This window comes from Entelurus aequoreus, linkage group LG01 (genome assembly GCF_033978785.1).
Source record: "Entelurus aequoreus isolate RoL-2023_Sb linkage group LG01, RoL_Eaeq_v1.1, whole genome shotgun sequence".
NCBI classification, from domain to species: domain Eukaryota; kingdom Metazoa; phylum Chordata; class Actinopteri; order Syngnathiformes; family Syngnathidae; genus Entelurus; species Entelurus aequoreus.
Genome location: NC_084731.1, coordinates 7,183,245 through 7,205,744, shown reverse-complemented (window position 1 = coordinate 7,205,744; position 22,500 = coordinate 7,183,245). Strand labels below are relative to the sequence as shown.

Genomic DNA, 22,500 nt, shown 5'->3' with positions numbered 1-22,500 from the left:
TTTTTTTTTTTAATAACTTTATAAAAAGTTTCTCGTGCGCACGAGATACATGTCTAAAAAAACAAAAACAAAAAAATTATAATTTTTTTTTTATAACTTTATAAAAAAAAATAAAAAATTATTTTATTTTTTATTTTTAGACATAAATCGTGCGCACTAGATAGTTTCTCGTGCGCATGTCTAAAAAAAAAAAAAAAAAATCAAATTAAATTGTACTTTATAAAAAGTTTCTGTGCGCACAAGATACATGTCTAAAAAAAAAAAAAAAAAAATTATAAAAAAAAAAAATTCCCCCATGTCCCTTTAGGGGCTCCGTACCATCATGATAGAATTGAACAATTATAAAAATACTGACGCGCTTAAGCAAATATTCTTTCACCCTTTAAGTTACTTAAAATCAGCTGGCGAGCAAGACCCCGGCAGTGGCTGCAGCAAGGAGATGCAGGATTGTACAAACTACAAACCTAAGTGTGCTATATTTAAACATGGGCTGTGTTGCAAATTGTGCACTTCCAATTTATAGCCCTAACATGTACTTCAGAATAAGTTCCAAAGGGCACAAACGTTGACAGTGTAGTGCTGTCCCAAATACATTACTGTCTTTGTGCATTTCATAGAACTCACTATCAAAATATTTATCCGCTTTGTCTTCTTCAACCTTCCAATAATGTTAACACGTTTGGAGTGCAAAAATGCATACCGTATTTTTCGGACTATAAGTCACAGTTTTTTTGCATAGTTTGGCCAGGGGTGCGACTTATACTCAGGAGCGACTTATGTGTGAAATGATTAACACATTACCGTAAAATATCAAATAATATTATTTATCTCATTCACGTAAGAGACTAGACGTATAAGATTTCATGGGATTTAGCGATTAGGAGTGACAGATTGTTTGGTAAACGTATAGCATGTTCTATATGTTATAGTTATTTGAATGACTCTTACCATAATATGTTACGTTAACATACCAGGCACGTTCTCAGTTGGTTATTTATGCCTCATATAACGTACACTTATTCAGCCTGTGGTTCACTATACTTTATTTATTTTAAATTGCCTGTCAAATGTCTATTCTTGGTGTTGGCTTTTGTCAAATACATTTCCCCTAAAAATGCGACTTATACTCCAGTGCGACTTATGTTTTTTTTTAGGGATGTCCGATAATGGCTTTTTGCCGATATCCGATATGCCGATATTGTCCAACTCTTTAATTACCGATACCGATATCAACTGATACCGATACCAACCGATATATACAGTCGTGGAATTAACACATTATTATGCCTAATTTGGACGACCAGGTATGGTGAAGATAAGGTACTTTTTAAAAAAATGAATCAAATAAAATAAGATAAATAAATTAAAAACATTTTCTTGAATAAAAAAGAAAGTAAAACAATATAAAAACAGTTACATAGAAACTAGTAATTAATGAAAATTTGTCAAATTAACTGTTAAAGGTTAGTATTATTAGTGGACCAGCAGCACGCACAATCATGTGTGCTTACGGACTGTATCCCTTGCAGACTGTATTGATATATATTGATATATAATGTAGGAACCAGAATATTAATAACAGAAAAACCCTTTTGTGTGAATGAGTGTGAATGAGTGTAAATGGGGGGAGGGAGGTTTTTTGGGTTGGTGCACTAATTGTAAGTGTATCTTGTGTTTTTTATGTGGATTTAATACAAAAAATAAAAAATAAAAAATAAAAAAACGATACTGATAATAAAAAAAACGATACCGATAATTTCCGATATTACATCTTAACGCATTTATCGGCCGATAATATCGGCAGACCGATATCGGACATCTCTATTTTTTTCCCTTCTTTATTATGCATTTTCGGCCGGTGCGACTTATACTCCGGAGCGACTTATACTCCGAAAAATACGTTATATGTTGGCAAGTTTGCCAGTTTTTCTTTTATACTTTTTCATTCTGATGAACACTTGAGTCTCTTTTGATCTGCCACATACATTTTGCCATACTTCTCAGTGTCTACGCATTTATGCACTCAGATGCAAAATGTAAGTGTGAAAAGTGCACAATTTGGAACACAAAATATGTCTGACTGTAGTGTTGTTTGCTTTTAATTAATTATTCCTTTTCTGGTTAGATCCCGATCCTGGTGTTATAGCTTTTTATTATCGTAGGTAATAGGTTACTCCATCCTAGCTGGCCTTTTGGCCTCGTCAAACTTCTTATTCCTAATTTTTTCACCGTGCTTTTTTAGTTTTTTAGTATTTTTTTGCAAAGTTATCTTATGGTTTCTAGTTGTATTGGTTTGTACTTCATGGTTGTGAATCTTCTCGCTCTGTAAGCAGTCATTAACACTTTTTTTTTTTTTTTTACACTTCATTAACATTCTTTCTATAGTTCAGAAAAAGAACAAAAATAGATTTAACTTAAATTCAACTTAATTTACATCACTTTATACACTTTTACCAAAGAGGCACTTGTTATCAACAGGAGGGCTTAACAGTCACAAAGGGTGGACTGACGCGACAGGAAGTTGAGATACTGTAATTCCGCTCAGTCAACAAGTACTTTCGGTGCCACATCGCCTACTTGTGACTCCATCTGCCTGTGGTCTTTGTTGCAGTTTGTAGGCTTTGGGGAGGCGGGGCTTTGTTGTGTTGGCAGTCCGGGGGCGGGTGTGGCGCCACAATCGCCCTGGTCTCTGTGTGTTGCTTGGTCATCAGGAACCTGACGATAAAGAGAACAAACAATTGACATACGCCATCATAAAGGTGTGGACACAAGCTGAAGCTAACAAATGCACTTCTTGTCGGGATCCCCAGCAAGAACATCCAGAAGCTACAATACGTACAGAATAGTGCTGCTAGGATCCTGATGAGAGTGCGGAAATACGACCATATCACACCAACTCTCAAATCCCTTCACTGGCTTCCTGTTCCACTCAGGCTTGAATTCAAAGTCTCGCTACTAACCCACCAGTGCCTCCATGGAAATGCCCCCCCTCTACCTCAAAGAACTACTCACCCCCGAATCCTCCCCACGACACCTCCGCTCCGGACAGGCTAACCTCCTCCAACCTCCGAGGACAAAGCTACGAACAATGGGAGACCGGGCTTTCTGCTCCGCCGCTCCCAGTCTGTGGAACGCTCTCCCTGACCACCTGAGGGCACCACAGACTGTGGATGCGTTTAAAAAAGGCTTAAAAACCCTTCTTTTTAAAAAAAAGCCTTTTTTTTTTTTAGATGTATGCATACCAGTTTTAACTATTTGGCTGTTCTAGTTTTTATTTTTTTAAATTTTTTATTATCCTTTTATTTTTTGTTTTATTTAGCACTTCGAGGTTGTTTACGCAATGTAAAGTGTTTTTTGTTTTTTTTTACAAATAAAATCTTTTATTATTATTATTATTAAATGTTTGTGGCTTCGGTGTCATCCCCCCCAAAAAAACTGAAAAAATCAGCAGACTTTGAGTTTATGAGTATGCAGATACACACCCTAATTCACATATTGTAGGCACATGTGGTACCTTTCCATTAAAGGCCTACTGAAACCTACTACTACCGACCACGCAGTCTGATAGTTTATATATCAATGATGAAATCTTAACATTGCAACACATGCCAATACGGCCGGGTTAACTTATAAAGTGACTTTTAAAACTTCCCGGGAAATATCCGGCTGAAACGTCGCGGTATGACGTATGCGCGTGACGAAGTCAGAGTAACGGAAATTATGGTACCCGTAGAATCCTATACAAAAAGCTCTGTTTTCATTTCATAATTCCACAGTATTTTGGACATCTTTTGCAATTTGTTTAATGAACAATGAAGGCTGCAAAGAAGACAGTTGTAGGTGGGATCGGTGTATTAGCAGCGGACTACAGCAACACAACCAGGAGGACTTTGTTGGAGCGCTAGCCGCGCTAGCCGCCGACCTCACCTTGACTTCCTACGTCTCCGGGCCGCCAAACGCATCGGGTGAAGTCCTTCGTCCTTCTGCCGATCGCTGGAACGCAGGTGAGCACGGGTGTTGATGAGTAGATGAGGGCTGGCTGGCGTAGGTGGAGAGCTAATGTTTTTCGCATAGCTCTGTGAGGTCCCGTTGCTAAGTTGCTAAGTTAGCTTCAATGGCATCGTTAGCACAGCATTGTTAACCTTCGCCAGCCTGGGAAGCATTAACCGTGTATTTACATGTCCACGGTTTAATAGTATTGTTGATTTTCTATCTATCCTTCCTTCTATCCTTTATTTTTTTGTTTCTATATGCAGTTAAAGCACGATGCTATCACGTTAGCTCGTAGCTAAAGCATTTCGCCGATGTATTGTCGTGGAGATAAAAGGCACTGAATGTCCATTTCGCGTTCTCGACTCTCATTTTCAAGAGGATATAGTATCCGAGGTGGTTTAAAATACAAATCCGTGATCCACAATAGAAAAAGGAGAGTGTGGAATCCAATGAGCCAGCTTGTACCTAAGTTACGGTCAGAGCGAAAAAAGATACGTCCATCACTGCCTCTCAAGTCCTTCACTGTAACGTTCCTCATCTACGAATCTTTCATCCTCGCTCAAATTAATGGGGTAATCGTCACTTTCTCAGTCCGAATCTCTCTCGCTCCATTGTAAACAACGGGGAATTGTGAGGAATACTAGCTCCTGTGACGTCACGCTACTTCCGGTACAGGCAAGGCTTTTTTTTATCAGCGAGCAAAAGTTGCGAACTTTATCGTCGATTTTCTCTACTAAATCCTTTCAGCAAAAATATGGCAATATCGCGAAATGATCAAGTATGACACATAGAATGGATCTGCTATTCCCGTTTAAATAAAAAAAATCATTTCAGTAGGCCTTTAAGGGTGTAACGGTACGTGTATTTGTTTTGAACCGTTTCGGTACGGGGGATTCGGTTCGGTTCGGAGGTGTACCGAACAAGTTTCCACACGGACATATTAAGTAGCGCACCGCACGTTGTGTAAACAATGCACACTTAGGCACAACACACAGCATGCTAGCAACGACCGGGCTACTACAACATGCAAAAGCCAGAGCTGGAAGACCCTCCTGCGTCGTTAAGATCTCCCGTTTGGGAACATTTGGGCTTTGCGGTGCGATACAACAGTGGATAACATCGCTTCAACGAAGAGAAAGACGAACAAACACAGCTCCCACCGCATTCAAGCAGCCTCTCCTCGGCGAGTCAGGCAGGGCTAAAGCAATAACAAATGTTTTTATAACAGCAGATTTAAGTCCATATTGCATTAAAAACTAGATTTTGACCCGCTTCTATGGTGGAAGAACAATGAGCCCATATATCCTCTTACTGCCAAGTTAGCCAGGCACTACCTCGCCATACCTGCTACCTCCGTGCCCGGTGAAAGGGTGTTTTCCACAGCTGGAGACATTTTAACTGCAGGCAGGTCTGCTATTTCTGCCGACAATGTGGATAAACTGATTTTTCTGGCAAAAAACATGAAAATTGAGTGAAAGTCACCAGGGTTAAAAGCTGGGGGGGAAATAAAAGTTAATCTGAGGCTGAGTTGACTTGAAACTGTTTAATGTTGCACTTTTTATATGTAGAAGAAAAGTTTTGTCATTGTATTTAATCTGAGCAACAACTTGAATCAGTTTAATGTTGCACTTTATATGTGGAAATGTTGCACTTTACACGTAGAAATGTTTTGTTAAGAAACCAATTCTGAGCCTTATCTTATTTAGTTTTTATTTGATATATGTTGACCGCATTAACCCTGGCAATGGACCCTGTGTGTATATGTATGTTATTGTTATGCTTAGCATTCACAACTGCCTGCTGTTGCACTGATCAGCCTAGTGGTGGCTCACATCCATCACACACACAGCTATTTTAAAGCAGTGTTAAAAGGATAAAGCCATTGTTTACAAATTTAGGTAAATAAATAACCATAAAATGTATATTTTGTTGTTTTCTTACTGTACCGAAAATGAACCGAACCGTGACCTCTAAACCGAGGTACGTCCATCCATCCATCCATCGTCTTCCGCTTATCCGAGGTCGGGTCGCGGGGGCAGCAGCCTAAGCAGGGAAGCCCAGACTTCCCTCTCCCCAGCCACTTCGTCCAGCTCCTCCCGGTGTATCCTGAGGCGTTCCCAGGCCAGCCGGGAGACATAGTCTTCCCAACGTGTCCTGGGTCTTCCCCGTGGCCTCCTACCGGTCGGACGTGCCCTAAACACCTCCCCAGGGAGGCGTTCGGGTGGCATCCTGACCAGATGCCCGAACCACCTCATCTGGCTCCTCTCCATGTGGAGGAGCAGTGGCTTTACTTTGAGCTCCTTCCGGATGGCAGAGCTTCTCACCCTATCTCTAAGGGAGAGACCCGCCACCCGGCGGAGGAAACTCATTTCGGCCGCTTGTACCCGTGATCTTGTCCTTTCGGTCACAACCCAAAGCTCATGACCATAGGTGAGGATGGGAACGTAGATCGACCGGTAAATTGAGAGCTTTGCCTTCCGGCTCAGCTCCTTCTTCACCACAACGGATCGATACAGCGTCCGCATTACTGAAGACGCCGCACCGATCCGCCTGTCGATCTCACCATCCACTCTTCCCTCACTCCTGAACAAGACTCCGAGGTACTTGAACTCCTCCACTTGGGGCAGGGTCTCCTCCCCAACCCGGAGATGGCACTCCACCCTTTTCCGGGCGAGAACCATGGACTCGGATTTGGAGGTGCTGATTCTCATCCCAGTCGCTTCACACTCGGCTGCGAACCGATCCTGTGAGAGCTGAAGATCCTGGCCAGATGAAGCCATCAGGACCACATCATCTGCAAAAAGCAGAGACCTAATCCTGCAGCCACCAAACCGGATCCCCTCAACGCCTTGACTGCGCCTAGAAATTCTGTCCATAAAAGTTATGAAGGTACGTACCGAACCGAAATTTTATTGTACCGTTCAGTGTTTCCCATAAACTGCCAAGATACCTGTGGTGGCGGGGGCGTGGCTATGGGCGTGGTCACCATGACAATCAAATAATTTGCATAATTTACTACGATGATTTGATTTTCTCTAAAAAGGCTCAAAAAATGTATACTTACTAATTAATAATAACAGTTTTGTTTTAAACGTCCATCCATCCATCCATTTTACAATATAATTACAACACTTTATGTACATATTTATATACAGATTTGAACCATAAGTTATTCACTGAAATATATTTATTAATTGTGGTTCTTACAAAAAATATATCTTATAAAATATAAAAGCTAAAACGTCTCAAAGCTCCGCCCCTTTAATTAGTGCATACTAAATAATTGAACTTTAGCCTACTACTACAACCATATTATTTACCAGCAACATAAAGTGAAACAGAGGCAGAGGTGTCCTGCCACAGTCAGTAACAAATAAACAGAAAACAGTAGTGGTGGTAGATAGACACAGAGCTTCATCAAACATCTGATCCACTGAACAAAGAGCTCCAAAAATGTTGAACTTTAGACTGCCATCAGTTTTACTCCCTACACTTAACCATGTGTTTCCTACTGCCTGCAGACTTTGCACCCTTTGTTATATACACATGTTGTGTTTCTAATATAAATACATTTAATAAAGTCAAATACAAATAAGGCAACAAGAGAAGTATCCTACACTTCTCTTTTGTAAAGTAAATCTCAACAGCCGATATGGGCATCTACATCAACTATATGATTTGCCTGAGAAGCTGGAGAGGACCAAAAAAAAATAAAAAATAAAATAAAATATTTTTTTATTATTTCTTTTAAAACATTTTTTATTTTATTTGTGGCGGACCTAATTCTTTCGTGGCGGGCCGCCACAAATAAATGAATGTGTGGGAAACCCTGCCGTTACACCCTTACTTTACATTATTCTCACCTCTCTGCACGAACGGAGCAACCGCTTGTATAGCAGAGGAGGAAGCGTAAAGTCAGAAGGTTGAAATCAACACAGGAATTAGGAAGTTATGTTCGAAACTGCCTGTAAACCACAGCTCAAAAACTAACACCCGTTTTTCGATGCGGCAACACAACACCTACTAAATGATTACTTCTTCTGAAACTGACCTGGTTCATCTGCAGCGGCTGAGTCTCCTGCGGCAGCTGGCCACTCTTTACCGTGGAGAGCATCTCTCTAATCTGGACAATGGCGAAGGCGATGGTGACCCAGGGGGCGCCGGAGAGCACCCAGGCTGGTCGAGCTACATCCTCTTGTTCCTCTTGGTACTTGGTCTTTTTCAGAGAAACGGGGGCAACCTGGAGGTTGAAGTTGGTGCCCTGGCTCTCTACCAAGTCAATGGTGGCAATAGGGACAGGGCTTGAGGGGACTGGGATATTCTCTGCCAGCATTTTGTCCTCTTAGGAAACCAAGAAATGACACAAAATAAATGACCAAAATTACTCAAAGTGCACTCCTTAAAGCAGACCTGGGCAAATTAAGGCCTGGGGGCCACATGCGGCCCGTTAAGCTTTTCAATCTGGCCCGCCGGACATTCACAAATATTTTTTTTACACTACCGTTCAAAAGTTTGGGGTCACATTGAAATGTCCTTATTTTTGAAGGAAAAGCACTGTACTTTTCAATGAAGAAAACTTTAAAGTAGTCTTAACTTTAAAGAAATACACTCTATACATTGCTAATGTGGTAAATGACTATTCTAGCTGCAAATGTCTGCTTTTTGGTGCAATATCTACCGGTACATAGGTGCATAGAGGCCCATTTCCAGCAACTATCACTCCAGTGTTCTAATGGTACAATGTGTTTGCTCATTGGCTCAGAAGGCTAATTGATGATTAGAAAACCCTTGTGCAATCATGTTCACGCATCTGAAAACAGTTTAGCTCGTTACAGAAGCTACAAAACTGACCTTCCTTTGAGCAGATTGAGTTTCTGGAGCATCACATTTGTGGGGTCAATTAAACGCTCAAAATGGCCAGAAAAATAGAACTTTCATCTGAAACTCGACAGTCTATTCTTGTATTTAGAAATGAAGGCTATTCCACAAAATTGTTTGGGTGACCCCAAACTTTTGAACGGTAGTGTATATCTTTAAGATGGAAAGTGTAGCTGCCATTATGATGTGCAGTGATGTTTTCAAATTACCGTAAGTCTTGAACTATACAACATATTTCAATGGTTGGAATCTGCGCTTTTGCATGATATTTTAGTGACTAGTGTTGTCCTGATACCAATATTATTTTGATACTTTTTGGTACTTTTCTAAATAAAGGGGACCAGAAAAAATTGCATTATTGGCTTTATTTTAACAAAAAATCTTAGGGTGTGGCGGACCGGTACTAGTCAGAGGCCGTATGGTACCGAATATGATACATTAGTATCGCGGTACTATACCAATACCCGTATACCGTACAACCCTACTAGTTACTATGGTAATCTACGTCACAGCAGGTCAGACGAGGCACCAAGCAGTGTGGGTGGGGAGCGTTTCCACAGAGTGTTTCCAGAGCCTGAAATGTGGGTGTCAGGGACAGACGTGGAAGGAGATTTTTACAAGAAAGTTCTAAAGCTTAGTGATATGTCACATATCAGTGTTTCCCATAAACTGCCAAGATACCTGTGGCGGTGGGGGCGTGGCTATGGGCGTGGTCACCATGACATCATCGAGTAATTTTCATAATTTACTACAATGATATGATTTTCTCTAAAAAGGCTAAAAAAATGTATACTTACTAATTAATAATAACAGTTTTGTTTTAAACGTCCATCCATCCATTTTACAATATAATTACAACACTTTATGTACATATTTATATACAGATTTGAACAATAAGTTATTCACTGAAATATATTTATTAATTGTGGTTCTTACAAAAAATATATCTTATGAAAATATAAAAGCTAAAATGTCTCTTAAAGCTCTGCCCCTTTAATTAGTGCATCCTAAATAATTCAACTTTAGCCTACTACTACAACCATATTATTTACCAGCAACATAAAGTGAAACAGAGGCAGAGGTGTCCTGCCACAGTCAGTAACAAATAAACAGACAACAGTAGTGGTGGTAGATAGACACAAAGCTTCATCAAACATCTGATCCACTGAACAAAGAGCTCCAAAAATCTTGATCCTACACTTCTCTTTTGTAAAGTAAATCTGAACAGCCGATATGGGCATCTACGTCAACTATATGATTTGCCTGAGGAGATGGACAAAAAAATAAAAAAATAAATTAAAAATTAAAAATAAAAATAAAAATAAATTTAAAAAAATTTGTGGCGGCCTTAATTCTTTCGTGGCGGGCCGCCACAAATAAATGAATGTGTGGGAAACACTGCATATATGAGATTGTAGATGTTTTTCGTTTTTTTACCCTTCACGTTCATATTTCGCTGTGTTTGTTGCATTTTTGTTGCATTTGGCTTTATTGTAAAATATGTGGATGGAGAGGGGGTGTGACGTTCATATGTTCTCAATATTCAGGGTTTTATCGTTCATAGAAAAAAATAAAATTCCATTCCGTTTTTAAGGCGGTCTGTCATAACATTTTTAGCATTCAGTCAGACTTTATTGTGAGGTTTTGTATTAGTTTTTCTAAAAATAGATATACCAGCCCCCAGACACATTTTTTTCTCAAAATTTGGCCCCCCGAGTCAAAATAATTGCCCAGGCCTGCTTTAAAGCTTCATGTCCATCATAGAGTATTATTTACACACTTCAATATCCACTGATAGCTGGTGCTGTACCCACCATTTCCCTCTATTTCGCGTGTCAGACACTGGATGAGGGTGAAGATGAGGAGAATGACCAAGGAGGCCATGCCAATCCCGCGGAATGTTACAGCAGCACCTGTAAAGTAAACAAAAGCGAAAATTTACTAGTTGTCTCGACACCCCTCGGACTAGCTGACGTTCGGCCCTTGCCAACATTGATGAAATCTAATAGCATATACTCCGGCTAACTTGTGACCCTGAATAGATGATAGTGTAGAAAAGACAGTCAATGAGACAAGCAATGAGCTGACAAAGAAAAATACAAAAAGGTAGACACTAGCTTGGGACCTTCTTGCTAGGGGGAAGCACAGGAAAAGAGCTAAATGAATCAGAGTCTCATACCAAAGTAACCAACCAGCAACCCCCCAACCATGGCCCCACAGCCACGGCCCAGCCCGAGGTGAAGCCCCTGTAGGATGCCCTGCGCCGACGTCCTTAGATCCGGTGGGACGGCAGCGCTCAAGAAGGAGATACAAGCTGCCCAAACAGAGGCGTGCGTCACACCTGCAAGACAACCAAGTGTACCAGTTACTAACTGTAACCATTCAAAGGAGTTGTGGGTAAAATGATGATTAATGACAACCAGTCCATTCAAATATTACTATATGGATGTTCCGATCAGGGTTTTATGCTGCTGATTCTGATACCAATCATCCATGAGTGAGATCGGCCGATACCAATACAGACACCAATTAATTTATGGTGAGTGCTGTGTGCAGTTTAAAGATATCCACACAATATTTAAACTTGTTATTCTTTTCCCTTATGTGTACCGTATTTTTCGGACTATAAGTCGCAGTTTTTTTCATAGTTTGGCCGGGGGTGCGACTTATACTCAGGAGCGACTTATGTGTGAAATGATTAACACATTACCGTAAAATATCAAATAATATTATTTAGCTCATTCACGTAAGAGACTAGACGTATAAGATTTCATGGGATTTAGCGATTAGGAGTGACAGATTGTTTGGTAAACGTATAGCATGTTCTATATGTTATAGTTATTTGAATGACTCTTACCATAATATGTTACGTTAAAGGCCTACTGAAAGTCACTACTACCGACCACGCAGTCTGATAGTTTATATATCAATGATGAAATCTTAACATTGCAACACATGCCAATACGGCCGGGTTAACTTATAAAGTGACATTTAAAATTTCCCGGGAAATATCCGGCTGAAACGTCGCGGTATGATGACGTATGCGCGTGACGAAGTCAGAGTAACGGAAGTTATGGTACCCCGTAGAATCCTATACAAAAAGCTCTGTTTTCATTTCATAATTCCACAGTATTCTGGACATCTTTTGCAATTTGTTTAATGAACAATGAAGGCTGCAAAGAAGACAGTTGTAGGTGGGATCGGTGTATTAGCAGCGGACTACAGCAACACAACCAGGAGGACTTTGTTGGTAAGCAGACACGCTAGCCGCCGACCTCACCTTGACTTCCTACGTCTCCGGGCCGCCAAACGCATCGGGTGAAGTCCTTCGTTCTTCTGCCGATCGCTGGAACGCAGGTGAGCACGGGTGTTGATGAGCAGATGAGGGCTGGCGTAGGTGGAGAGCTAATGTTTTTAGCATAGCTCTGTGCGGTCCGGTTGCTAAGTTAGCTTCAATGGCGTCGTTAGCACAGCATTGTTAACCTTCGCCAGCCTGGAAAGCATTAACCGTGTATTTACATGTCCACGGTTTAATAGTATTGTTGATTTTCTATCTATCCTTCCAGTCAGGGGTTTATTTTTTTTGTTTCTATATGCAGTTAAAGCACGATGCTATCACGTTAGCTCGTAGCTAAAGCATTTCGCCGATGTATTGTCGTGGAGATAAAAGGCACTGAATGTCCATTTCGCGTTCTCGACTCTCATTTTCAAGAGGATATAGTATCCGAGGTGGTTTAAAATACAAATCCGTGATCCACAATAGAAAAAGGAGAGTGTGGAATCCAATGAGCCAGCTTGTACCTAAGTTACGGTCAGAGCGAAAAAAGATACGTCCATCACTGCCTCTCAAGTCCTTCACTGTAACGTTCCTCATCTACGAATCTTTCATCCTCGCTCAAATTAATGGGGTAATCGTCACTTTCTCGGTCCGAATCTCTCTCGCTCCATTGTAAACAATGGGGAATTGTGAGGAATACTAGCTCCTGTGACGTCACGCTACTTCCGGTACAGGCAAGGCTTTTTTTTTATCAGCGACCAAAAGCTGCGAACTTTATCGTCGATTTTCTCTACTAAATCCTTTCAGCAAAAATATGGCAATATCGCGAAATGATCAAGTATGACACATAGAATGGATCTGCTATTCCCGTTTAAATAAAAAAAAATCATTTCAGTAGGCCTTTAACATACCAGGCACGTTCTCAGTTGGTTATTTATGCCTCATATAACGTACACTTATTCAGCCTGTTGTTCACTATTCTTTATTTATTTGAAATTGCCTTTCAAATGTCTATTCTTGGTGTTGGCTTGTATCAAATACATTTCCCCCAAAAATGCGACTTATACTCCAGTGCGACTTATATATGTTTTTTTCCTTCTTTATTATGCCTTTTCGGCCGTTGCGACTTATACTCCGGAGCGACTTATAGTCTGAAAAATACTGTATTTATAATTTGAACATAAAACAACATGCTGTAAAGGTAATCAATTCATTAAACCCATCAAGCTTCTAAAAAAGGCTGAAGTCAGGTTTATCAACACAAAAATAGTTATTAATTTATATCGAACTGCTGCAACAAAAATGAGGTACTCAATACAATTATGGGTTGATTAAGAATGCAGCTGATCTCCAGCAAACCACGCGACCCCGTAAGGGACAAGCGGTACAAAATGGATGGATGGATAAATAATTCAAGATAATAATTTGAAATTAATTAATCAACATTTAGTTTTAAATACATTTTCAATACAATTTAAAGGCCTACTGAAAGCCACTACTAGCGACCACGCAGTCTGATAGTTTATATATCAATGATGAAATCTTAACAATGCAACACATGCCAATACGGCCGGGTTAACTTATAAAGTGACATTTTAAAATTCCCGCGGAATATCCTGCTGAAAACGTCTCGGTATGATGACGTTTGCGCGTGACGTCACGGATTGTAGCGGACATTTTGGGACAGCATTGTGGCCGGCTATTAAGTCGTCTGTTTTCATCGCAAAATTCCACAGTATTCTGGACATCTGTGTTGGTGAATCTTTTGCAATTTGTTTAATGAACAATGGAGATAGCAAAGAAGAAAGCTGTAGGTGGGAAGCGGTGTATTAGCGGCCGGCTGCAGCAACACAAACACGTAGCGGCGACGTCGTAGCCGGTGTTTCATTGTTTACATTCCTGAACGAAGCTTTACCATTGGCCTGTGGAGAACTGGGACAACATAGACTCTTACCAGGAGGACTTTGAGTTGGATACGCATGCTTGTGGAGAACTGGGACAACAGAGACTCTTACCAGGAGGACTTTGAGTTGGATACGCGCTACCGTGAGTACGCAGCTGCGGCTTCCAAACATTTGATCGCTTGCCCGTACGTGCGTGCCGCTATGTGCATGTCACGTACGTAACTTTGGGGAAATATATGTGCTGTATGAACTTTGCGGAGGTGAACGGTACTTTGGGCTGTGGGATTGAGTGTGTTGTGCGGGTGTTTGAGTTGTATTGGCGGGTTATATGGACGGGAGGGGGGAGGTGTTTGTTATGCGGGATTAATTTGTGGCATATTAAATATAAGCCTGGTTGTGTTGTGGCTAATAGAGTATATATATGTCTTGTGTTTATTTACTGTTTTAGTCATTCCCAGCTGAATATCAGGTCCCACCCGCCTCTCACAGCATCTTCCCTATCTGAATCGCTTCCACTGCCCTCTAGTCCTTCACTCTCACTTTCCTCATCCACAAATCTTTCATCGTCGCTCAAATTAATGGGGAAATCGTCGCTTTCTCGGCCCGAATCGCTCTCGCTGCTGGTAGCCATGATTGTAAACAATGTGCAGATGTGTGGAGCTCCACAACCTGTGACGTCACGCTACTTCCGGTACAGGCAAGGCTTTTTTATCAGCGACCAAAAGCTGCGAACTTTATCGTCGATGTTCTCTACTAAATCCTTTCAGCAAAAATATGGCAATATCGCGAAATGATCAAGTATGACACATAGAATGGACCTGCTATCCCCGTTTAAATAAGAAAATCTAATTTCAGTAGGCCTTTAAGCGCAAATAATATTACAACTTCATGATGACTTGTATGGGTGCAAAACAGACACAGTAGTACACCCTAGGGGGCGCTCCACAGACCCCATGGTTAATAATCACTAACAGACAGTAGACATTTTGATGCCTACTGACTTTTTACATAGTCTCGACTTTTTAACTTCCTGGCACAGCTTTGGAGCCATCTGCTCTCCTGGGTCCTAGACTCTGCCACATTCATTCTGCACAAAGGCATATCACATTACCTTGAAGGACCTCCATGGGCAGCACAGTCCAGGCATTCTGCAGGTATGAGATGTAGAGGTAGCGTGCCGTGTTGCAAGCTAGGCCAATGTACAGCACCCTGTTGGCGAGACCACGTCCACATTTTTAGCATATTGGTGACGTGTGCGTCAAAACAGTTGAAGCTATCATCCGACACTGACGAGGCAATCTAAAGGTGACACACCCTGGGAACACAAATTCACAAACGGACTGAATCATTGCCTTTGCTCAGAACACACACACAACGTGTTTGCAGTCACATTCTGTACATGTTCACACACCCGTGACATGTAGGTGTGACCTTTGAAATAGCGGAACAGAGCCTGAGTTAGGCAAGTTTGAGAGTTAAATCGTTAACATTTGACTTATTCTTGTCAAGCTATGCATTCTTGTCGAGTTGTGCACCCCGGGCGCAACTTAACTAATTATACAGTCACGTTTTACATCACTAATACACTTGCAATACAAGGGCAAAAAAGCCGAGCAAACATGTTCCCGTGGGCCGTATGCAAAACAGTAACTTTAAGCGTGAAACACAAATATAAATGTAAATAATAAAGCTCTTTAATTAGTGCAAATAACATGGATAGATGGCAACTAGTTAGCCTTGCGGACATGCCATCGAAAGTTAAAGTATCAATGATTGTCACACACACACTAGATGTGGTGAAATGTGTCCTCTGCATTTGACCCATCCCCTTGTTCACCCCCTGGGAGGTGAGGGGAGCAGTGGGCAGCAGCGGTGGCCATGCCCGGGAATCATTTTTGGTGATTCAACCCCCAATTCCAAACCTTGATGCTGAGTGCCAAGCAGGGAGGTAATGGCTCCCATTTGTATAGTCTTTGGTACGACTCGGCTGGGGTTTGAACTCACGACCTGCCGATCTCAGGGCGGGCACTCTAACCACTAGGCCACTGAGTAGGTAACAATATCAATATTTTTTTATTATTACTTCCTACTATTGGATTTAAAATGATTTATTTTTTACCTTAAATACCTCCTTTGTCCAGCAACATATTACCCGAGTTTGTAAACATTAACAGAAAATGACAAAATCATTTTTGATAGCGAAAAATATCGATTTAACCATTGTGGTATTGACATGATACTATACTACCGTATTTTTCGGACTATAAGTCGCAGTTTTTTTGTGCGACTTATACTCAGGAGCGACTTATGTGTGAAATTCTTAACACATTAGCGTAAAATATCAAATAATATTATTTAGATCATTCACGTAAGAGACTAGACGTATAAGATTTCATGGGATTTAGCGATTAGGAGTGACAGATTGTTTGGTAAACGTGTAGCATGTTCTATATGTTATAGTTATTTGAATGACTCTTACCATAATATGTTACGTTAACATACCAGGCACCTTCTCAGTTGGTTATTTATGCCTCAAATAACGTACACTTATTCAGCCTGTTGTTCACTATTCTTTATTTATTTTAAATTGCCTTTCAAATGTCTATTCTTGGTGTTGGCTTTTATCAAATACATTTCCCCTAAAAATGCGACTTATATATATATTTTTTCCTTCTTTATTATGCATTTTCGGCCGGTGCGACTTATACTCCGGAGTGACTTATACTCCGAAAAATACAGTACCTGGTATCATTACTGTCGATATTTGTATTGATCCGCCCACCTTTATTTATAAGCTCTCGCTTAGCGGTTAGGGTGTCCTCCTACTGTGTGTTGTGTAGCATTTTCAGCTATTCCTCGTCCTCCAGTAATAATGATACTTGTGAAGTGAATTATATTTACATAGCGCTTTTCTCTAGTGACTCAAAGAGCTTTACATAGTGAAACTCATTAGCTAAGTTCCATTTAAGCCATACTTGCCAACCCTCCCGGTTTTACCGGGAGACTCCCGGTATTCAGCGCCTCTCCCGATAACCTCCCGGCAGAAATTTTCTCCCGACAAACTCCCGGTATTCAGCCGGAGCTGGAGGCCACGCCCCCTCCAGCTCAATGCGGACCTGAGTGGGGACAGCCTGTTCTCACGTCCGCTTTCCCACAATATAAACAGCTTGCCTGCCCAATGACGTCATAACATCTACGGCTTTTAGAGAGTAGAGTGCACAACTGCGCACACAACAAGGAGACCAAGCAGAAGAACGAGGAAGTTACAGACATGGCGACGCCGTCGACGAGCAAGATGAAGAAATACGCTTGCAAGTTCCAAAACGAATGGAAACAAGAATTTCAGTTCATCCAGGACAGTTCGAAGGGGAAGGGGTACGTAATTATGTTGCCTGTACATTTTGTAGAACAGACTTCTCCGTTGAACACGGTGGCCGAAATGATATACTCATTCATGAACGGAGAAGTTAAACAGGACAATACTGCCATCTACTGGACAGCCACTGAAATTCAAGTATTTATTTTATTTATATGTATAATAAAATATATATATATATTCCCTGAAAGTCAAGTATTTCATATATGAAATACTTGAGTTGGTGAATTCTAGCTGTAAATATACTACTCCCCTATTAACCATGCCCCCCCACCCCGACAACGCCTCCCCCCCCCACCCCCCCCCCCCACCCCCACCTCCCGGTATCGGAGGTCTGAAGGTTGGCAAGTATGATTTAAGCCAGTGTGGGTGGCACTGGGAGCAGGTGGGTAAAGAACACAATGACTGTGACTAGGATGGCGAAAGCGGGGATCAAACCTGGAACCCTCAAGGAACCCACGCCGCCCCAAGAGACGTAATTTATTTGCCGTCATGGAGGCGAGGATCACTGACTTGGAAACCGCTTTGCACAGTGGAGTGACATTAGCCTCTAACAAGAATGCTACATTGCGTTGAGGACGCGTTTGTTCGCTTGTCGCCGTCAAACTTGTGGGACACAGCTAGAATGAGCCATCAACATGCATTATTACAATATAATAGGGGTGTAACCGTACACAAAAATTTCGGTTCGGTACGTACCTCGGTTTAGAGGTCACGGTTCGGTTCATTTTCGGTACAGTAAGAAAACAACAAAATATACATTTTTTGGTTATTTATTTACCAAATTTGTAAACAATGGCATAACATACATATGCACACACAGGGTCCATTGCCAGGGTTAATGTGGTCAACATATATCAAATAAAAACTAAATAAGATAAGACTCAGAATGGTTTCTTAACAAAACCTTTCTACATATAAAGTGATTTTTTTGATTGATTGATTGAGACTTTTATTAGTAGATTGCACAGTACAGTACATATTCCGTACAATTGACCACTAAATGGTAACACCCCAATAAGTTTTTCAACTTGTTTAAGTCGGAGTCCACGTTAATCAACATTAAACTGCCTCAAGTTGTAGCTCAGATTAAATAACATTACAAAACTTTTCTTCTACATATAAAAAGTGCAACATTAAACAGTTTCAAGTCATGTCAGCCTCAGATTAACTTTTCTTTCCCCCCCAGCCTGGCTAACTTGGCAGTAAGAGGATATATGGGCTTATTGTTCTTCCACCATAGAAGTGGGTCAAAATCTAGTTTTTAATGCAATATGGACTTATATCTGCTGCTATAAAAACGTTTGTTATTGCTTTAGCCCTGCCTGACTCGCCGAGGAGAGGCTGCTTGAACGCGGTGGTGACGCTTCAAATGGGTTAGCATGTGTTATGAGAGTAGCGTATGTGTGTGTGTGGCCCTTTAATATGTGACAGCATGTGAGGTGAGTGTGTGGGCGAGCGAGGGTGAGGGAGCGGTAGCGTGAGTGCGGGGAGTGGCTAGTGTTTTGTTGGATTGGCTGTGTGCAAGACCTCAATAAGGCCACGATTTGCAACTAGTCATTTCCGAAGTCCGGAGCTGTGGAGACCCACTGCCGGGTAGAGTGAAGGGTGTTGCCCCCGAGAATACATCGGCCCTGGAGGAGTGTCTCCCCTGCGCTCCTCGACTACGGTCTGGGAGCCGGAAGCAGGAAAGGTGCAACACATGTTTGACGTGTTGTCAGAAGCAGCTGCTGAACAATGTCGGCAAACCTCCGTCCTCCATTGTTGTATCGCGCAGCCAAAGTGTTCCCAAACGGGAGATCTTACCGAGGCAGGAGGGTCTTCCAGCTCTGGCTTTTACATGTTGTCCTAGCCCGGTCGCTGCTAGCATGTGTACTCGTTCGGTACACCTCCGAACCGAACCCCCGTACCGAAACGGTTCAATACAAATACACGTACTGTTACACCCCTACAATATGACAATAATATTAAAAGCTATGTATATTATTTATACCGTATATCGTCTATATCGCGCAACCCTAACCTACATTGTTGCAATACATCTGTTAATTGACAATGGTCTTCTAGACTGGTTTAAATAAAGGAGCAGTATGTTGCAATATGTTAAAAGATCTCACCTGATGTGTCCCACCAGCTCAATGAACTTGTGACTGGTGAAGTAGGCGGCAAGCTCCGAGGCGTGACTCAAGACGGAGCAGACGCCGAACAGCGTGTATGTGCCTTGCAGGTCCTCCAGGTGCCAGTACAAGAAGCTGAAGACAAAGCCGTAGCCGAAACCCATGAACCACGCCACAAATAGAACCGAACTGTAGCGCACGCTGCACAACAGCCTTAGAAGGTCACTGTAGTGGAACTCCTGACTGACGTCGGTGCTGATGGTGGTCGGGTCCACCTCGGGTGTTCCCTCTGCCGCGCCCTCGGGAACCTCTCGCAGATAGTCCCCGCCTTTTTCAAAATAGAACTGTGTGGCGACTACGAAAGCTGCACCCATCAGCACGCCGAAGACGATGAAGGCAATCTGATAGTTGCGGAGGCGGAAGTCGGGCACGATGCAGCCAACGCTGTCGATGACCACGGAGATGTGCGTGTGGTCGATCCAAATGCCCACCAGCAGCATGGCGAGTCCCCAGCCCAGAGAACCCCACATCCTCTGCAACCCGTAGCGGTCGCGGGCCTTGCCCAAGTACTGCAGTGTGACCGTGTCCACAATGGTGACAGCCGGAGCGCTGAAAAACTCGCCAACGATGATGACAAGCAGAATAATCAGGAAAATGTTCTCCACTTGGACGTTGTCGTAGATTATCTGGTACTCCTTGGTACCGGTGGGAGCGGGGACAGTGGTTGTTGTGGTGCTGTCGGTGGTGTTAATAGAGAGCGATGTGTCATTGATGCTTCTTTGGAATACGGAGATCGGGAACTCGGGAAGCCAGCTGCGGCGAACCCGGATAGTGGAGTTGTTGTCCAGCGTGAAGTTTCCTGGAGTGGTAACGGTGGGCGTCACAGTCACATCAGCTCCCTTCTCCACACATTTCATGTCAGCCGGCTTCACAAAGCCAATGCCGCAGTTGAACACCAACCAGCAGAAAACCGAGAACAGCAGCACCGCCTTCCCCTTCTTAAAGCGGTCCGCCACCACGCCCCAGAAAGGAGCGCTGCAGAATTCTATGAAGTAACGGATGCCGACCAGGAGGCCGCTGCGACTGGCGGACATTCCCAGCTGCTTATAGTAGACGGCAAGCAGCGGGTGCAGTGAGCCATAAGCGGCGTAGAAGAAGAAGTAGAAGATTTTAGAGATGAGGAGGTGACTGTTGATTCGCAGGCACATCCTCTGGCAACAGTTGAGAGAGTCAGGCGGCGAGTCCGCGGGCGGCTCGGGCGGCTCGGACAGTTCGGCGGCGGAGGGCGTGGACGGAGCACTCCTCTGTTGCAGCGACAGTGAGGCGAAGGCTTCCGCCATTGCATGCTTGTTCTTTGGCTTCTCCTCATCGTCTGTCAGGATGGCAACCTTGTCGTCAGCTGGCATATCTGGAAACAATTAAGAGACCTTGAAATTCCCAGAGCAACCATGATTCACTAACACTTGAAAATGAGTCAGTGTGTTGAATTTGAGAGGCATTTACTGGCCAATCGTCAAGCAATGGGACGTGTTTTTGAGACTCTACTTCTATGAGGCACAAGACATTAAAACAACGTTGAGAATGTTTTGAATTAGGTCCTGACGTTGAGCAACTCAAACATAACATTGAAACGACAGGATGTCTATTCAACTTTGGATGATGCTGCCACAAACAGATATATCATAGTTTTACCTTTTTTCTATCACAGTTTTTCCCCACACATTCATTTATTTGTGGCGGCCCGCCACGAAAGAATAAAGGCCGCCACAAATAGATATTTATTTATTTATTTTATTTTTTTGTTCCAGCTTCCCAGGCAAATCATATAGTTGATGTAGATGCCCATATCGGCTGTTCAGATTTACTTTACAAAAGAGAAGTGTAAGTTCAAGATTTTTGGAGCTCTTTGTTCAGTGGATCAGATGTTTGATGAAGCTTTGTGTCTATCTACCACCACTGCTGTTTTCTGTTTATTTGTTACTGACTGTGGCAGGACACCTCTGCCTCTGTTTCACTTTATGTTGCTGGTAAATAATATGGTTGTAGTAGTAGGCTAAAATTAAATTATTTAGTATGCACTAATTAAAGGGGCAGAGCTTTAAGAGACATTTTAGCTTTTATATTTTATAAGATATATTTTTTGTACGAACCACAATTAATAAATATATTTCAGTGAATAACTTATTGTTCAAATCTGTATATAAATATGTACATAAAGTGTTGTAATTATATTGTAAAATGGATGGATGGATGGACGTTTAAAACAAAACTGTTATTATTAATTAGTAAGTATACATTTTTTGAGCCTTTTTAGAGGAAATCATATTGTAGTAAATTATGCAAATTACTCGATGATGTCATGGTGACCACGCCCATAGCCACGCCCCCACCGCCACAGGTATCTTGTCAGTTTATAGGAAACACTGTATCACCTCATGTATTAAGCTCGATTATGCACGATGAGATGTATGAAGACTGACGTTGACGTGGAAATGGCGACACACAGAGGTGGTCGTTCAGGCTCTGCCAACTTTTGATTCAAACAATGTAAAAAAGATTGAGGCGAGGAAACAAAAATCACTCTTTCGCCAACACATTTAATAATTGTGACCATTTTGCCACCTATTGCTGTCACAATGTCTTCCTGTGACTCCTTGGACTGCAAAAAGCTCTCAAGAGTAATAATAAATTGAGTATACTTTTTCAAATGTTCTTGAATTCAGACCATATTTTCAGTATATTATATGAAGTGAAGTGAAGTGAATTATATTTATATAGCGCTTTTTCTCTAGTGACTCAAAGCGCTTTACATAGTGAAACCCAATATCTAAGTTCCATTTAAACCAGTGTGGGTGGCACTGGGAGCAGGTGGGTAAAGTGTCTTGCCCAAGAACACAACAGCAGTGACTAGGATGGCGGAAGCGGGGATCGAACCTGCAACCCTCAAGTTGCTGG

The 22,500-nt window shown here is 42.0% G+C and overlaps 1 protein-coding gene across 1 annotated transcript in view; it reads right to left on the bottom strand.

Moving 5' to 3' along the window:
- Positions 1–1,698: 1,698 nt before the first annotated feature.
- Positions 1,699–22,500, bottom strand: part of LOC133647572 (major facilitator superfamily domain-containing protein 6-like) — a 23,432-nt gene continuing 2,630 nt past the window's right edge. The window contains exons 2-7 of the mRNA XM_062043346.1: positions 19,546–20,953; positions 15,164–15,261; positions 11,051–11,212; positions 10,686–10,784; positions 8,045–8,334; positions 1,699–2,715 (exon numbers count right to left, since the gene is read on the bottom strand). Coding sequence (XP_061899330.1) covers positions 2,542–2,715; positions 8,045–8,334; positions 10,686–10,784; positions 11,051–11,212; positions 15,164–15,261; positions 19,546–20,951 — 2,229 coding nt within the window. The 5' untranslated portion in view covers positions 20,952–20,953 and the 3' untranslated portion in view covers positions 1,699–2,541. The remainder of the gene's footprint in view (positions 2,716–8,044; positions 8,335–10,685; positions 10,785–11,050; positions 11,213–15,163; positions 15,262–19,545; positions 20,954–22,500) is intronic.